The sequence below is a fragment of the Cebidichthys violaceus genome, unplaced genomic scaffold, assembly GCF_023349555.1.
Source record: "Cebidichthys violaceus isolate CVI_PGR_0920_01 unplaced genomic scaffold, fCebVio1.0.p SCAF_7, whole genome shotgun sequence".
NCBI lineage: Eukaryota > Metazoa > Chordata > Actinopteri > Perciformes > Stichaeidae > Cebidichthys > Cebidichthys violaceus.
Genome location: NW_027176927.1, coordinates 18,403,349 through 18,417,368, shown reverse-complemented (window position 1 = coordinate 18,417,368; position 14,020 = coordinate 18,403,349). Strand labels below are relative to the sequence as shown.

The 14,020-nt window shown below is 43.8% G+C and overlaps 1 protein-coding gene across 4 annotated transcripts in view; it reads right to left on the bottom strand.

Moving 5' to 3' along the window:
* Positions 1–3,888: 3,888 nt before the first annotated feature.
* ascc3 (activating signal cointegrator 1 complex subunit 3) overlaps positions 3,889–14,020 on the bottom strand; it is a 135,056-nt gene continuing 124,924 nt past the window's right edge. For 3 of the 4 annotated variants that reach the window (XM_068735146.1, XM_068735148.1, XM_068735147.1), the window contains exons 37-42: positions 12,074–12,298; positions 9,648–9,799; positions 8,708–8,858; positions 7,275–7,481; positions 5,801–5,976; positions 3,889–4,608 (exon numbers count right to left, since the gene is read on the bottom strand). In XM_068735146.1, the coding sequence (XP_068591247.1) occupies positions 4,467–4,608; positions 5,801–5,976; positions 7,275–7,481; positions 8,708–8,858; positions 9,648–9,799; positions 12,074–12,298 (1,053 nt within the window). In that variant the 3' untranslated portion in view covers positions 3,889–4,466. The remainder of the gene's footprint in view (positions 4,609–5,800; positions 5,977–7,274; positions 7,482–8,707; positions 8,859–9,647; positions 9,800–12,073; positions 12,299–14,020) is intronic. The other variant, XR_011105313.1, reaches the window with a different exon arrangement.

Below are 14,020 nucleotides of genomic sequence, written 5' to 3'. Positions count from 1 at the left end.
TTCAGCGCTTCTCTCAATGTGATCGAAGCGATGCAGAACCCGTTCTCTATAACGAGTCAACACACACACACACACACACACACACACACACACACACACACACACACACACACACACACACACACACACACACACACACACACACACACACACACACACACGATCGACACTGTGGAAGCGGGATCATTATTGTGAATTAAATACTTGACATTCTCTTTTGGAGCATAATATCTGAGGAATGATACTGATTGTGTGGATTTGAGGCGTTTCTTGACTTTAGATAAAACGATTTGGGATTTCGGATTTTGGATTGAACGAAATACATTTAATGACGTCACTTTGTATATTCTAATGCCCTTTTTTGTGTGACTTTCTTCTGATTTCTATATAGACCGATATTAAATATAGAGGGTCTGTTTAACAACGTCAGGGTGAATAAGTAAATGTAAATACTCCCCACAGATAAATCGTTGACTAACCACTGGAAAAAAACTAAAAAGCATGACCTTTCACAATTCATTATATTAGTTATATTTTTTGTAAATGTTATCTTTAACCCTCGTGGTTAACAAGCCGTTTTAAATCCTTCTCCACACTGCCACAAATATCACACTTCATTATGCTGTGGTTGGCTTTAAACGGTCAAACTTTAAACATATTTAGTCGCGCATATCACAGAAGTTCCCCTAAAAAGCCAACACTTGTACCACGTGATCACAGAATATCAACTCCTCCTCGGCTCAATAAACCTCCCAAACTTCATGAGCCGTAACAGGAGACCTCCTGGATCTGTGGAATCTTCTGCTCCTTGATCCAGCTCTCCTCAGCTCTCATTGCTGTGCAGACAGTGACTCAGCCCTCCTCTGTAGTTTAATCCTGGTTATTGAGAGAGGATTAGAGCCCACATTAAAGTAGATCGGATGTCAATGCGTTATTTCTTAGAGTTGAATCCCTGTAACACTGTCATGGCTTACTGGGACACTTGAATAGAGCAAAGTCACTGCTAATGTTATTAATTATTATTATTTATGTCATATGATGCAATCCATTGTACCCAAAAAGAACAGATCAAAATCCATGCAGCAGAACCAGAGCGACTCTTTCATCTTCTGTGTTCCTCAACATTACCCAGTTTGGTTGGTTCTTCAGTGTGTTATCTAATGGAAGGTGGACCTTTCTAACTCCATGCTTCCAGATCTTTCTCATTATCGAACTTGGTCTTCAGCCCCAAACCACGCTGACTCAAGAGACATTTTTCAAACTTCCCACAGCTCCCTCTGGAGACACAAAAGGCTTCACAGTACTTTTCTGTAAACACGCTTCGCTGCTGAACATTTGTGAAGTTTTCCTTTAACCGTACGGATGCAGCCATGTGTGATTATTGTCGAAATAAATACATCAAATGTGGAACATAATCCAAGTTATTACAGAATGGGTGAACAGGATCTGCTCCAGTGTTAACGTGGCTCAGATCCATATTTTTATATTAACAATGTATGAAATGACAACATAAAACAAAGTGACAGCAGTCGCTCGTGGTGATGACCCTACAGAGAATCATCTGGTTCCGTTTGGATTCCCTCTCACCGCTCTCATGACGTCACTCTCACTGTTCAGCTAAACCCACTGAACACTATCTGCTGGTGAACACAGAGGAGGACGTAGAAGCTAAAGGGACCGATATTCTTATCAGGAACTAAAAAAAGAGATCGATGATGATGGTAATGATCCGCTCCGCATCAAGGCTTCTATCTGCACCTCCCCTGCTGGCCTGCACACATTCACACGTTATCATTTCTACCATGGATTTAGTCCAGTTTGATCCGTCTGTCTGCTGCTGGAGCGAGGGCAGCAAAGGGACTGTGTGTTGGCACCTGTTGGCATAACCCTTCATCTTGTCACATACTGATGCTTGGCCAGGACCCTTGGCCTCACTTTCTAAAGCACTGGGTGTCCCAGTGAACACCTGGATAACCTCGTGTCCTCAAACAAAATGTAGTTGTATCTGTTCACATGCTCGGGGAATAAAGCTGATTCTGATAGAGCACATAGTTGTGTTCAGAACCTACAGTATGATGTCACAGTGAAGTCATCTCTTCATCCTTTCATCCCAGTAGACATTTGTTTGTCATAATTAGCGAATTCATTCTTGAGTTATGACCACAAACGCGTTTTGTGAGCTCAGTGACCTTTGACCTATAAACTTGGATCACCTGCATCCTGGAGATGGACGGATGTGTAGACGCGTGGAGGAATAAAAACCACGGAACATCTGAGGTGTGCAACCACAAGAAGGATGCGGATCTGAACTGTTTCAGAAGCTGATGTGCACGTTCAGCAGCAGAACTACAGAGCTGGTTCAGGGTTAGGAAGTCTCGTCACATTTCTCTACTACCTCGGTGTCCGATCGCAGGTTTTCAGCCGGGGACACTTCTGAGTAACACGGTGCGATTTCTAGGGAGGAGGAGATTTATTTGACAACACAGATGTGCCAGTTTAGTGATGCCGAGTGAAGCCCTGTAGTGGGAAGAAGCACGTTTCACACACCTGCACTGAAATCCACTGCGGCAGATTAAAGAAACGGTCAGATTTGTCCTGTTAACATACTGAAGCCACATTCTCCCTTCTGCTAAACCAACACGCTGGAGGTTTGATTTGTGGATCAATGTCTCAATGAAGAGTTTAAAACTAACTTCTGATTCTAAATCAGTTCAACGCACCAAACCCTCCAGAACCCCTAACCAGCTTTCAACCCTAGCACCAAACCTACCACTCCGACATGGTGCTATGCATTCACTGCTCACCGTCTCATCTATAGACAAGCCTCACTATTTTCACAGCCTGGTCTCTTCTAGTGGTGCCTTCTAGTGTCTTCTAGTGGTGTCTTCTAGTGTCTTCTAGTGGTGTCTTCTAGTGCCTTCTAGTGATGTCTTCTAGGGTCTTCTAGTGGTGTCTTCTAGTGCCTTCTAGTGGTGTCTTCTAGTGTCTTCTGCGCGATGGACACAGATTACAGAGCGAGACGTCCTCTGAGGGTGGGACAAACACACACTTTCACTCAGCAGACCGGCGTTCGTGTCTCGTTTGAAACCAAAAACAATGTGATTCTCACCGGTGTTACCAGGTGTCCCATGATGTCACATCCGTGGCTTACGTTGATGAATGAAAAATGAAAAGCATACTCATCTCAAGTCAAAACATGTTTTTCTAACACTAACTAAGTGGTTTTGTTGCACAACCCTGACCGCCACCATTTAATGTTAACCATTTCACAACATTAACCAAAGTGAACCTTCAGTATCAAGAGGCTGAGTCAACAGCTGCCCAAGTGGCAAAATATGACGAGCAGGGATGAGATCACGGAGGTTTTCCCACCAGGCTACAGTGGTTCTTATGAATTGGTGTAGTTCATGAATATCTATTCCTCTCATTCTTTATCAGGATATTCTGCTCTTATGTGCAGGGTGTTTTTAAACCCCAGTGGAAGCACCGACAGGCTATCTCTCTAACAGAAGCTGGTGATCTGAATGCAGTGGGAACTCTGAGTGAATATGGTGAAGGCTTATATTTTTCTATATATACATTTTGCAGGAGGAAAGCAGGGACAGTGACTGGGTGAAGCCACAGGACCTGCCGCCGTGCCCGGACACTCATTACTGCTGCAACCATATACACTTTGCACCCGTGAGCTGTCGGATCATCTGACAGAGTACGAAACCTTCGGAGGCAGAATCTGGGTAACAGGTTTCATGTAGACGGACGGTCAGCCAACGATGGGCTGGGTGTGAACACGTCGGTGTAAAAGTTCTCATGCTCTCTTTCTTTCCTCACACAACTAACTACAAGTAGAACCAAGTGGAACACCATGAAAGTCTACGAGCAGAGACGGTCTGAAAGTGTGAGCGTTTATTTCCATGAGTACACTTCATGGTGTTGACACTGCAAAGACACAGAAGACAGTTGTAAAGGACAGGTCAGCGGGATGTCACCGTGTAGAAACCATTCAGCCTTGAGACGTGATCGGATGATGTTGGTTCACCTGAAGCACACGGAGGCCTTCACTCACTGAGACATGACCTTTAGAGGATCCTCAGGTCCTGGAGACTGCTTGTGTTTTGGCAAAAGAAAGCTTTATTTCACGACCATGTGAAGAGAGAGAGGGACAGCCTTTGAAGGAGACACCTTACCTATGGGACATAACCATTAACCTATTAAATTAGGTTAAATCAATAACATGAAAACATAAAACCTTATTCCTTTAAAGAATCACAAGATATTCTTCTAAACCATCCATTTCCCACTGATATCAAATGATCAGATTAATGTCATTTTTTTGACAACAGTAGCTTCAATTGACCAGAATGCAATGCAGAAAGTAAGAGTCGCTGTCAGTGTTAACCATGACTAAGTGAAGCAGACGTAGATGAGAGTCAGCAGCGATCAGTGACACAGGATGAGGACGTTTAGTGTCAGGACCGGTCAGTCACGGAGTCGGACACCTCTGTGTTGACCTGAGCCGTGATGCTGGCCGGTGCTACATTCAGGTGGATGTCATACTGCTGGTCCAGACCCAGATAGCTGTCACTCATCAGGTACAGTGTGTAGATACACCTGGAAGCACAAGGCACATGGATCGGTAGTTAGAACATGAGCGTGGATACACCGTTTGGTTCCACGTGAAGCGTTCTTTCTCCGTGTTCGGTTTAAAGACGAGTCTAGTGATCCTCTGCATTCTATATGGATCCCACACGCCGTCCTGCTGGCCCAAATACTCACTAAAGCACCAAAAAGGGATGTTTGTTAAAAGCTACAGGGGCCATACAGGGGCTGTTTTAGGAAAGTACGGAATTTGAAACTATACATTATATATATACTATACATTTGTGAGCCCTTTATAAAGATGTACATCTTCAGTAGGAACCACTGGGCTGAGATCCACAGACAGGCTAGAGACAGTACTGAGAAATGGACCAACACACTGTCTCAGTCTTTTCATGGGATTTGGTCACTTCACACAGACTGCTTTCTATTTTAATGGAGGCAGAGCATCTGAAACTAGCTGGAAGAATCAATCTTCTATATGTATAATGTATAATGAGCAGGTCTCACATTCTTACAAGTATTTGACTCTAAAACTATTTCTGCTACTAATCCAGAATGTTTGTCCTGATAATGATGCAGTTAAACTTTCTGAAGGGAAACTGGAAAACGGAGGTTTTTGCTTTCAATCACAGCATAATGTTTATGTACCTGCAGGTGAGTAAAGATTTGAACTAATAGAAATCACCATGAAACTTCCCCAATGGATAACTTACATTGAGACAATTATTTTTGTATCTTATTAAATATGTTCTAATTTTCATGCCTTTCCAGAACAGAGATCTGAACATTGGATGAAGCCAGGTTTTCACAGAGGGAATTTAAGCTTTCTTTTTGTTTCACTACATAAATCAGAAAACACTGTCAAAAGCATTAGTAATGAAACGTTGTATAAATCAGGCTCTGAATGATAGATGAACAAACCCCTTTGTAAAAACCTTCAGAATTTAGAGAGGAATGAAACTGGAACGTTTGGTGTATGTAAGTCTGGAAAAAGATATTCGGAGGCAATAGTCTTTAAAAAGAAGTCAAAGGTATGGAATTCCAGACATTTTGAGGAAACTACAGGAGAATACGGTAAAAAACTGTTCTCATATATGTGTCTTTTGGATGTTTTCTTTCCATTAGTGTGGGAGAAGACATGTTAAGGAAGAAATCTCAAAATTGCATAATCCCCTTAAAGCCTCCTTTTAGTACAGCTTACTTTCCAGTCCTCTCCGGTGTGTAGAAGGCCACCGACACGGCCGTGTGGTGGCGCACGTATCCCACCCGTTTGACAGCCAGCAGCTCCCTGCGATCCACCTCTCCCATGACCAGGAACCAGCCTTCATCCTTCACCTTGGGGAACCTGGAAGCCTGGGCCTTACTGTCCTGCTTCCTCTGGAATAACAGACGCACTGTAAAGACTCACTGTAAAGACTCACTGTACAGACTCACTGTAAAAACACACTGTACAGACGCACTGTACAGACTCACTGTAAAGACGCACTGTAAAGACTCACCGTAAAGACTCACCGTACAGACGTACTGTACAGACGCACTGTAAAGACTCACCGTAAAGACTCATCGTACAGACGCACTGTACAGACGCACTGTACAGACACACACACACACACACACACACACACACACACACACTGTACAGACACACTGGGCCACAGAGGCAGACAAGACAACCATAACAAGATCAACTGAATTAACAGTTAAAACTGTATGAAGCTCTGCTACACATAATAATACAGACAATTTATTACAAAAAGTGAGTTTGTGATACATCACTGTATCATCGTTGTTTAAACCAACAGGCCACAGAGACCCATGAGTCCATTCTCTTCAGTCTGCATATGAGACCAGTTTAACGGTCTTTCATATACAGCTGATCCTAGAACAGTCTGCATCCCAGCACCAACCTGCAGCTACACTTTCATAAAGCAGCACCTCAGCTTTATGAAGCACAATACTAAATCACTTTAAGTATCCTCAGCATCTGAAGATCCGTATATCTCTGTCAGACAGAGCTGCATCTGCAGCCAACATGCAAAGCAACCCGGACAAAGAATGCTGTACTACAAAGAGTCAAAAGATAAAAAAACTGATCATGGCGATTCCCATCATTCATTTGGTGCCAAATTGTGATGTCATAGATGAGCATATGTAAAACAAGAATGTCCTCTTTCTGTATATCTAGTTATTATAGCAAAAAATAAGAAGCAATAATAGAATAGAAGGTCTGACAATAAAGTAGTTTAGAATCAAATCTTTCAACGTATACAGATGTACATTTTTAAATTCAACTACATGTTGCTTCTCTCACTGAATGACTTCCAGAATTAAAGGGTAACTTTGGTATTTTCCCATGGCTCTGTGTCTAAGTGACTAATGGGTACAGCCACATTTCAAACAGGTCCTAGCAGCTGCTAAACAGGCTGTAGTGTAATCACTCAACTTCAATGTGCGTCTACTAAAAGAGCCCCACAAGAACCCTACAGAGAAACGACATGCTCTTCTTTACCTCTCGCTTCCTGTGTGTTATTGTCATGCGACTTGTTGCCGGGAAGACAGCGGTGGAGCGGTGTGTGAGAGACGGTGTTGTTAAGTGTAGCTTAATGTTATCTGTTAGTTTTGTATTCCTCTATGGTAACCTCTGCTCTATTTCCTGTCTCACTGGGCATACTGACCCTCTGCTGGCCCAGGTTGACGCGTCTCAGAGACACCTGCAGGACGTACTCCTGGTCCGCGTGGACGTCCAGCCAGCTGCTGCCCTCCTTCGGGTTAGCTCCTGCTGCCGGCAGCGGACGCTCCGTCTGCTGCTGGCTCTGCTCCCACCAGCCCTTCACGCTCATGTGGACCTCCAGCACTGGGAGGTGACTCAGGAAGGACCAGGCCTGATGAGAGGTGCTGATGTTACCTAATCATCTTCCATAACTACATAGTCTTGTGTATATATATATATCTGCATAATAATCACAAATGGGTGTGATAGTGCTCAGACATGAATATGGTGCCCTAAGTTGGACACAGATGAATACACTGTCATATTATTATGCAACACTAATTTGCATTATACATTATGTTCTTCTATCTGGACTTCTGGCACTTTGGGGCTATAAAATAACAATAATAATATGTAGTATTATTATTATTATTATTATAGTGCCACTCTGCACATGAATAAATCAAACCTGTAGATGATCACTCTGTTCTTCAAATGTTCTCTTATGACATGAAAAGAAAGACAGGCGCTGGAGAAACTTCTCATTCATCCCAGCACTGCTCTCTGCTCTTATGTGCATCTGAAGTGTTTTTATGGAGAATTTAACATTAGGCTCAACCCAAAAGCCCCACGACGAGAAAGACATAAGACATTAAAAAGATAAAGGAACAGAGAAAGTGGCAGGAAAACGTGTGTGTGTGTGTGTGTGTGTGTGTGTGTGTGTGTGTGTGTGTAAGTGTATTGAGGGCTGGGAGGAGAAAAGCCTCTCTGGTTCACCCGGCAAAAGCTATTTATGTGAGGATTACTCTCCCTGGGCAAGTCAGACAGGAACGCTGCTGCACATCTAATTATTTAATTAGAGAGGCCGCCACACTGTGTGTGTGTGTGTGTGTGTGTGTGTGTGTGTGTGTGTGTGTGTGTGTGTGTGTGTGTGTGTGTGTGTGGGGGGGGGGGTAAAAGGTGGGTAAGGAGGAAAGCAGGGACAGTGATTGGGTGAAGCCACAGGACCTGCCGCCGTGCCCGGACACTCTCATTACTGCTGCAATTAGCACTTCAATTGGAGCTGTAAACCTCGTCTATGGAGCTGTAATTGGGGATCCTGGAACTATCTGGGACCACAGTGGCAAGACCGCTCAGGGCACGTCACTGATAATGGTGTGTGTGTGTGTGTGTGTGTGTGTGTGTGTGTGTGTGTGTGTGTGTGTGTGTGTGTGAGACAGTGTGCCATCCACATGTGCTAAATGTGGAATTAGATCCATTTTGGAGATCATTGTAGTAAAATGGACATATTTAAGTCCTTGCAATCCAGCTGTTGTGTTGTTTTTTGTTATTTATGTTCTCCAAAGTACATATTTTGCTGATTTTGTGCTCTTGCCGTGATAATATTTGGAATCTTACCTGGGCAATCTGACTTGATTGAAACTCTTGACCGACGATAGCAGCGAAAACACTTTCCTTTCCATTGCAGGTGGCAATCAGTTCAGGAAGTCCTTCGATTGGCAGGTTGAAGCCTCCCACGTTGCCCCTCCCCTTCCTGTTTGACCATTTCCTATGGAGTCAGAGAGGGAGACGTCACAACAAACCCTACCCTGCTTCCTGCTGTCTCTCACCACAGGGACTGGAGGCCTTCTTTCTCATCCCTCTCTCTGTATGGTGTGTGCTTTAAACATTAACTCACTAGGTCCTTTATGTTGATGTTCATGTGTTTGAGAAACTTTTAATCAGAGAAACACACACTAATAGTGCAATACGGAGTCTGGGGACCCACTTTTAAAAAATGACAAAGCATCTGAACCCAGAGCACCTTTTGTGCGTAATGAATGTTCCTGACCATTTCCACATCACCTTACATTCAATGGAATAGGTGAGCCAGCTATTTCTAAGAGATATACATGATTTAGTTGTATGCATGTGTCATTAAAATGATATACACATGATAAATACTTGAAGTGAGACCAAATAACTGCATTTGAGCAGAGTTAACAGACTCTCATCAGTTAAACAAACACAATGTACCACAGCCTGTTACATCAGTTTCTATGTTAGAAGTACAATTATCAGAACCACACAAACATTCAGGCTCCCTCATGTGGCCCAAATGTGTACTACGAATATAGATGTTAAATCAAAGAGCATAGAAGACATTTAGCTACTGTACTTGACGAGCCTAATCCTTTCTGTGGCTGCTTTAGAAGGCATGTGAAGAAGCTGTTCAGACATTAATGAACATGAGGAGATGTAACGTTCACCGACTGTCAGCACGACTGGGAAAACAACGAGGGTACGAATCATCGTACGGGCCTTCTGGCTGCACCAGTGGTGAGGTGATGGTGTGTACCTGAACAGATAGAGGTCTTGTTGTTCAACATGTGGTAGAGTCAGTAATGAGGAGTCGTGCAGCCAGCGGCCCTGGACGATCATCTGCACCAGGTTGCAGATGCTGATGGCCGTGACGAGCCAGCCTTCGTTGGCAGCTACGTCCAGCATTGCCTGAGGAGAACAAAGAATAGACTTATGATGACAGACAGTCATCTTTCTGATGACCTCTCAAGCTAAGTCACTCAGCAGGGTTTCAACTGACAAGAGCTTTTGTTGCGTAAAGCTTCGGGTTGGGTTTTTTCCAATAAATTTTGCTCTTTCACTCTCCGACTATGACAATCATCTGAGTTCATGTGTTGTAATTAGATACGCAATGCTGAAGAGACAGAGTGTAGCCAATGTGAGGCTAGCTGGTGGTCATGGATGATACGAGGCCTGACCTGAGACCTAGTGACAGTCAGACATTCACTTCATGTACACTGTAAACATCAATACAAAATATACATTCCTTCAATACAAAACTCAGAATCATAGTGAGTAAACGGTAGCAGCAGAACACCAGAAAAGTAACCACATCCATGAGCCATGCAATAGCACTGCCAGATACACAGCATGGAAAATCACAAGCACATGTACACACACACACACACACACACACACACACACGTCCTGAGCTGTGGACAATGGCTTACAGACGTTAAGACATGGTCCTAACTTCAAACAGTACACACAAAAAACCTACATAAACAAACCGCAGATACAAATGACAGTGGTAAAGTTACAGGAATGTTCTTATGGTTCTGACTCTGGTGAGTTGACTAGGTGTCGTATTCTGTTGTTTAGAACCTTGAGTCAGACCTCTTTTGGGTGCCACACAATGAGAATGCTGGGTGTCAGATCTAACCTGTGAGCATCATGTTATTTATGAGATGGATCAGCTAGTTCAGCTACAAATCACCTACTAATGCTCAACATTCCCCTTATTCTGCTTCACGTACAGCACAGCACCGAGCAGCTCATAGCTCAAATCTATTAGCTATGTTTCCCTCATGTCGCTATCATTAAATTGATTTCAACAAGTTAGTGTTCATGCTTCTAAACCTGTTTTATAATTCTGATACAACACTGTAGTTCTGAATATACAGTGGAACTTTCATGACGATGAAATCAAAAGTGAATTCTTGAACACCAGGAGACTTAATCCACAGTCGTATGTCAGTCTTATCAGTGTTTAAAGAAGAACTAGTTCTACTGTGTGAACAATGCATCACACCACACGCCTCAGCAGGTCAGCCAGTGTTTGCATGATTCTTGCTCTGATCAGAACCTGGGAAGGGATTCTTGTCAAGGATCCTACTGAGTGAAACCTTTTATGACCATGGAAATGCTCCACAAGTAGTGGGCAGCATTTCACCTCTACTACTGGGTCCACACAATCTAAATGTACAATCATTAGTTATGAATGCAAAGAAACCAAGCAAGGCAAGAAAGGCCAAATTCAATTAAACAGCAGAAGTTCAAACTGCTCAACGTCTATGCTTTGATAGTTTCTTTATTGGATTAAATCCAAAGTTGCAAAAAACAAGACAACGACTCATATTTTAATAAGAAAACTAATCAAAATCACTACATATGTATCTGACAAATTGGAATAACGTGTGTAGCCTTCTTACTTGCATTAAATACGAGCTGGGAGTCTCAGGCTCTGTCCCTGCTCACAGTTGACCTCAAGGACCACACACAAAGGGTCCCTTGGAGAGAATCTGTGTCTGAACCTTGGAGCCTCACTACTGGTGTCCCTCAGGGTTCTGTTCTGGGTTCCCTTCTTATTTTCTCTTTACATCAAGTCACTCCGCTCTGTTGTTCACTCAAAGCCTGCACGTGCCATCCGACCTCTGCAGCTCATCCAGTAAGCAACGGTCTTCCATCTACACAAGTTCTCCCGCTCTACACCGCTCCTCTGCCCCTTGGGCTGGCTCTGGGTGGCTGCTCCAGTGCGACTCTAAACACTGGTGAATCCAGGTCAGGACATGGTCAAACCTGATCCAGCCAACCAGCTTGCTGTTCCCTCACTACGAGGGGGCGGCTACCGCTCTACCGAGTCTCAACTGTTTGCTGTCCTAGTTTCACAATGGTGGAACAAACTCCCAATTGACATCAGGACAGCAGAAACAATACACACCTTCTGTCAGAGACTGAGAATTCATTTGTTCAGACTAAACCTTGGCCCACAAAAAAACGACAACTCGTTCTTTATATCTTGCTGTGTCTAAACAAGCACTCAAAGCAGTTCATGTACTTGCATGATTCTTGTAATTGTTGTGTTGTATCCACATAGTTGAGTGCACATCTTGGGAGTTGCTTTGGATGAAAGTGTCAGCTAAATGAATAGAATGTCATCACATTAGTCATTTGTTGCAGTATCAGCTGCCCAGTGAATCCTACCTGACAGATTCGGATGGTGTTGTCCAGCACCGTCTTGGTATCGGTGGTGTAGTCGCTGCACGGCAGCGGGGCGTGGCTGAAGTGGGCCTGCAGCAGCAGATGGGTCTTGGTGTGGGCGCTGTCGTATGAGTGGGGGTTGACCTGCAGGGGGAGCTGCTGAGCCAGCTGACTGTTCAGCTGGTCCTCATTGTGTCTGACGGGCAGCTCGGCATACTCCTCTGCATCCTGCGGGACAGAGACCCAAAGTTAAACAGGAAGTCTAAAGCGTGTTGTGGAATTAAAGGGTTGATGCTCTTCTTCATTAAGTCATTAAGTCGTTATGTCATATGCATCCAACCTGCGAGTGCCACCATGTGTTGTGACTTGGGGGTTGTGTTCACAGTGTTCCACAACATAACCGAGAGCAGCCTGATCAAAGCAGAGGTCAAATTTCATATTTGTATCGAATGTAAATGACGATTGTAATAAACTTTAAGTTTTTAAAACACATAAACTACCATTGGAATGTACGATCCTGAACAAAACGGAGCTCTTTCAGATGCCAGTGTGAACCACTCTGTTAGACAGCCTAGCAGTTCATTCTAAAGGGAAATAGGAGAATGTTGAAATCCTTCTCCAGGACATCCCAACATTTTACAGCTGCATTTACCTCCCCACTCTTCTGGTTTGGAAAACCAACTGTTCCCCTTCCCACAGAGGAATCTTTTCACCAGACCGATGACCGAAAGATCCAGGACACCTGCTTTTAACAATCTACCCAGGGTTGGGATGATATTTTGAGTTCTCCAAACTCTTTGAAGGGAGTTTCTGAGAATGCTAAACACTGACTCATAAAGACTGCACTGGGTCACTGGATAAGTGAATTGATGATGATGGTCCATCCGTCTCCTCTCTGTGCTGAGGCTGCGTGTTGCGCCTTGTTTGTGGTTGGGATACAGAGAGATGCGCGGACACGCATGGCTCCTCTCCGCTAATTCACTTCAGTCCAACTTCGGCTAATGTAGCCCCATCAACAGGCTGTGCTGGAGCATTTGTCATAGCCTCCCCCCGGCCTGGACTGTTAAGGCTCCATCCATCACCGACTGAAGCCGGTGTTTCAAAAGCTAGGACCTGAAAACGGACCTGAGCTGGGCGGGGGCTGGGATGAGGGATAGATGTAGTGATTTATCTTTCAGTGCCATTGTGTCTGCATATGGATGCGCTGGAGAGAGAGACTATAAATCTTTAAGCAGACATCATCACCGACAACTCCTCACCGCCTCACACCCTGTCATAGCACCGTTCACAGGAACAGAGGGGAGACGGTAATGGGAGAGCGGAGCTCTGAAGCACTAATTACAGAGAGAGGGGAGGTCTACACAGCTGAGACAGACTGTGGGGGTCAGGTCCACAGATCAACTGCTGCAAAAACACATTATTAGAACTTTTACAAAATTATATGATAAAGAAAAGACACAGACTTGCTGTTCAAAGTAGTTCATTTACTGAACGCCGCCACTTGTGTTGTCTGCAGCTTATCCAAAATATCACACGTTGAATTGTTTTATGTCGGGTTTGATATTGATATTACTAGGATCTTCTTTTCATAGTCGCACTCTGTTGAGAACACGACTATATCACTAGATCAGAGTCTGTAAACAAACAGACGGTTCATCCAGATTATAAAACACTTCATTAGGAGGGAGAGCTGAGAGTGAGCGCACCGGTAATTCATCACATCTGAATTTGTGCTCATCGACGTCTCGACTAACAGAGCCGATCAGAGGCAGGATCAAGAACGGGGACGACAACTTCCTGTGCCAGAACCAGAAAAACAGCAAATATAAAATGGCTGTAACAAATGACAATAAGAGCTGATGAGATGGAAGCAGCTGTACAGAAGGAACCATTTCTAAATTGGCTTATATCTTCACTTGACGTGGAAAATATTAAATAACAATTTAGTCT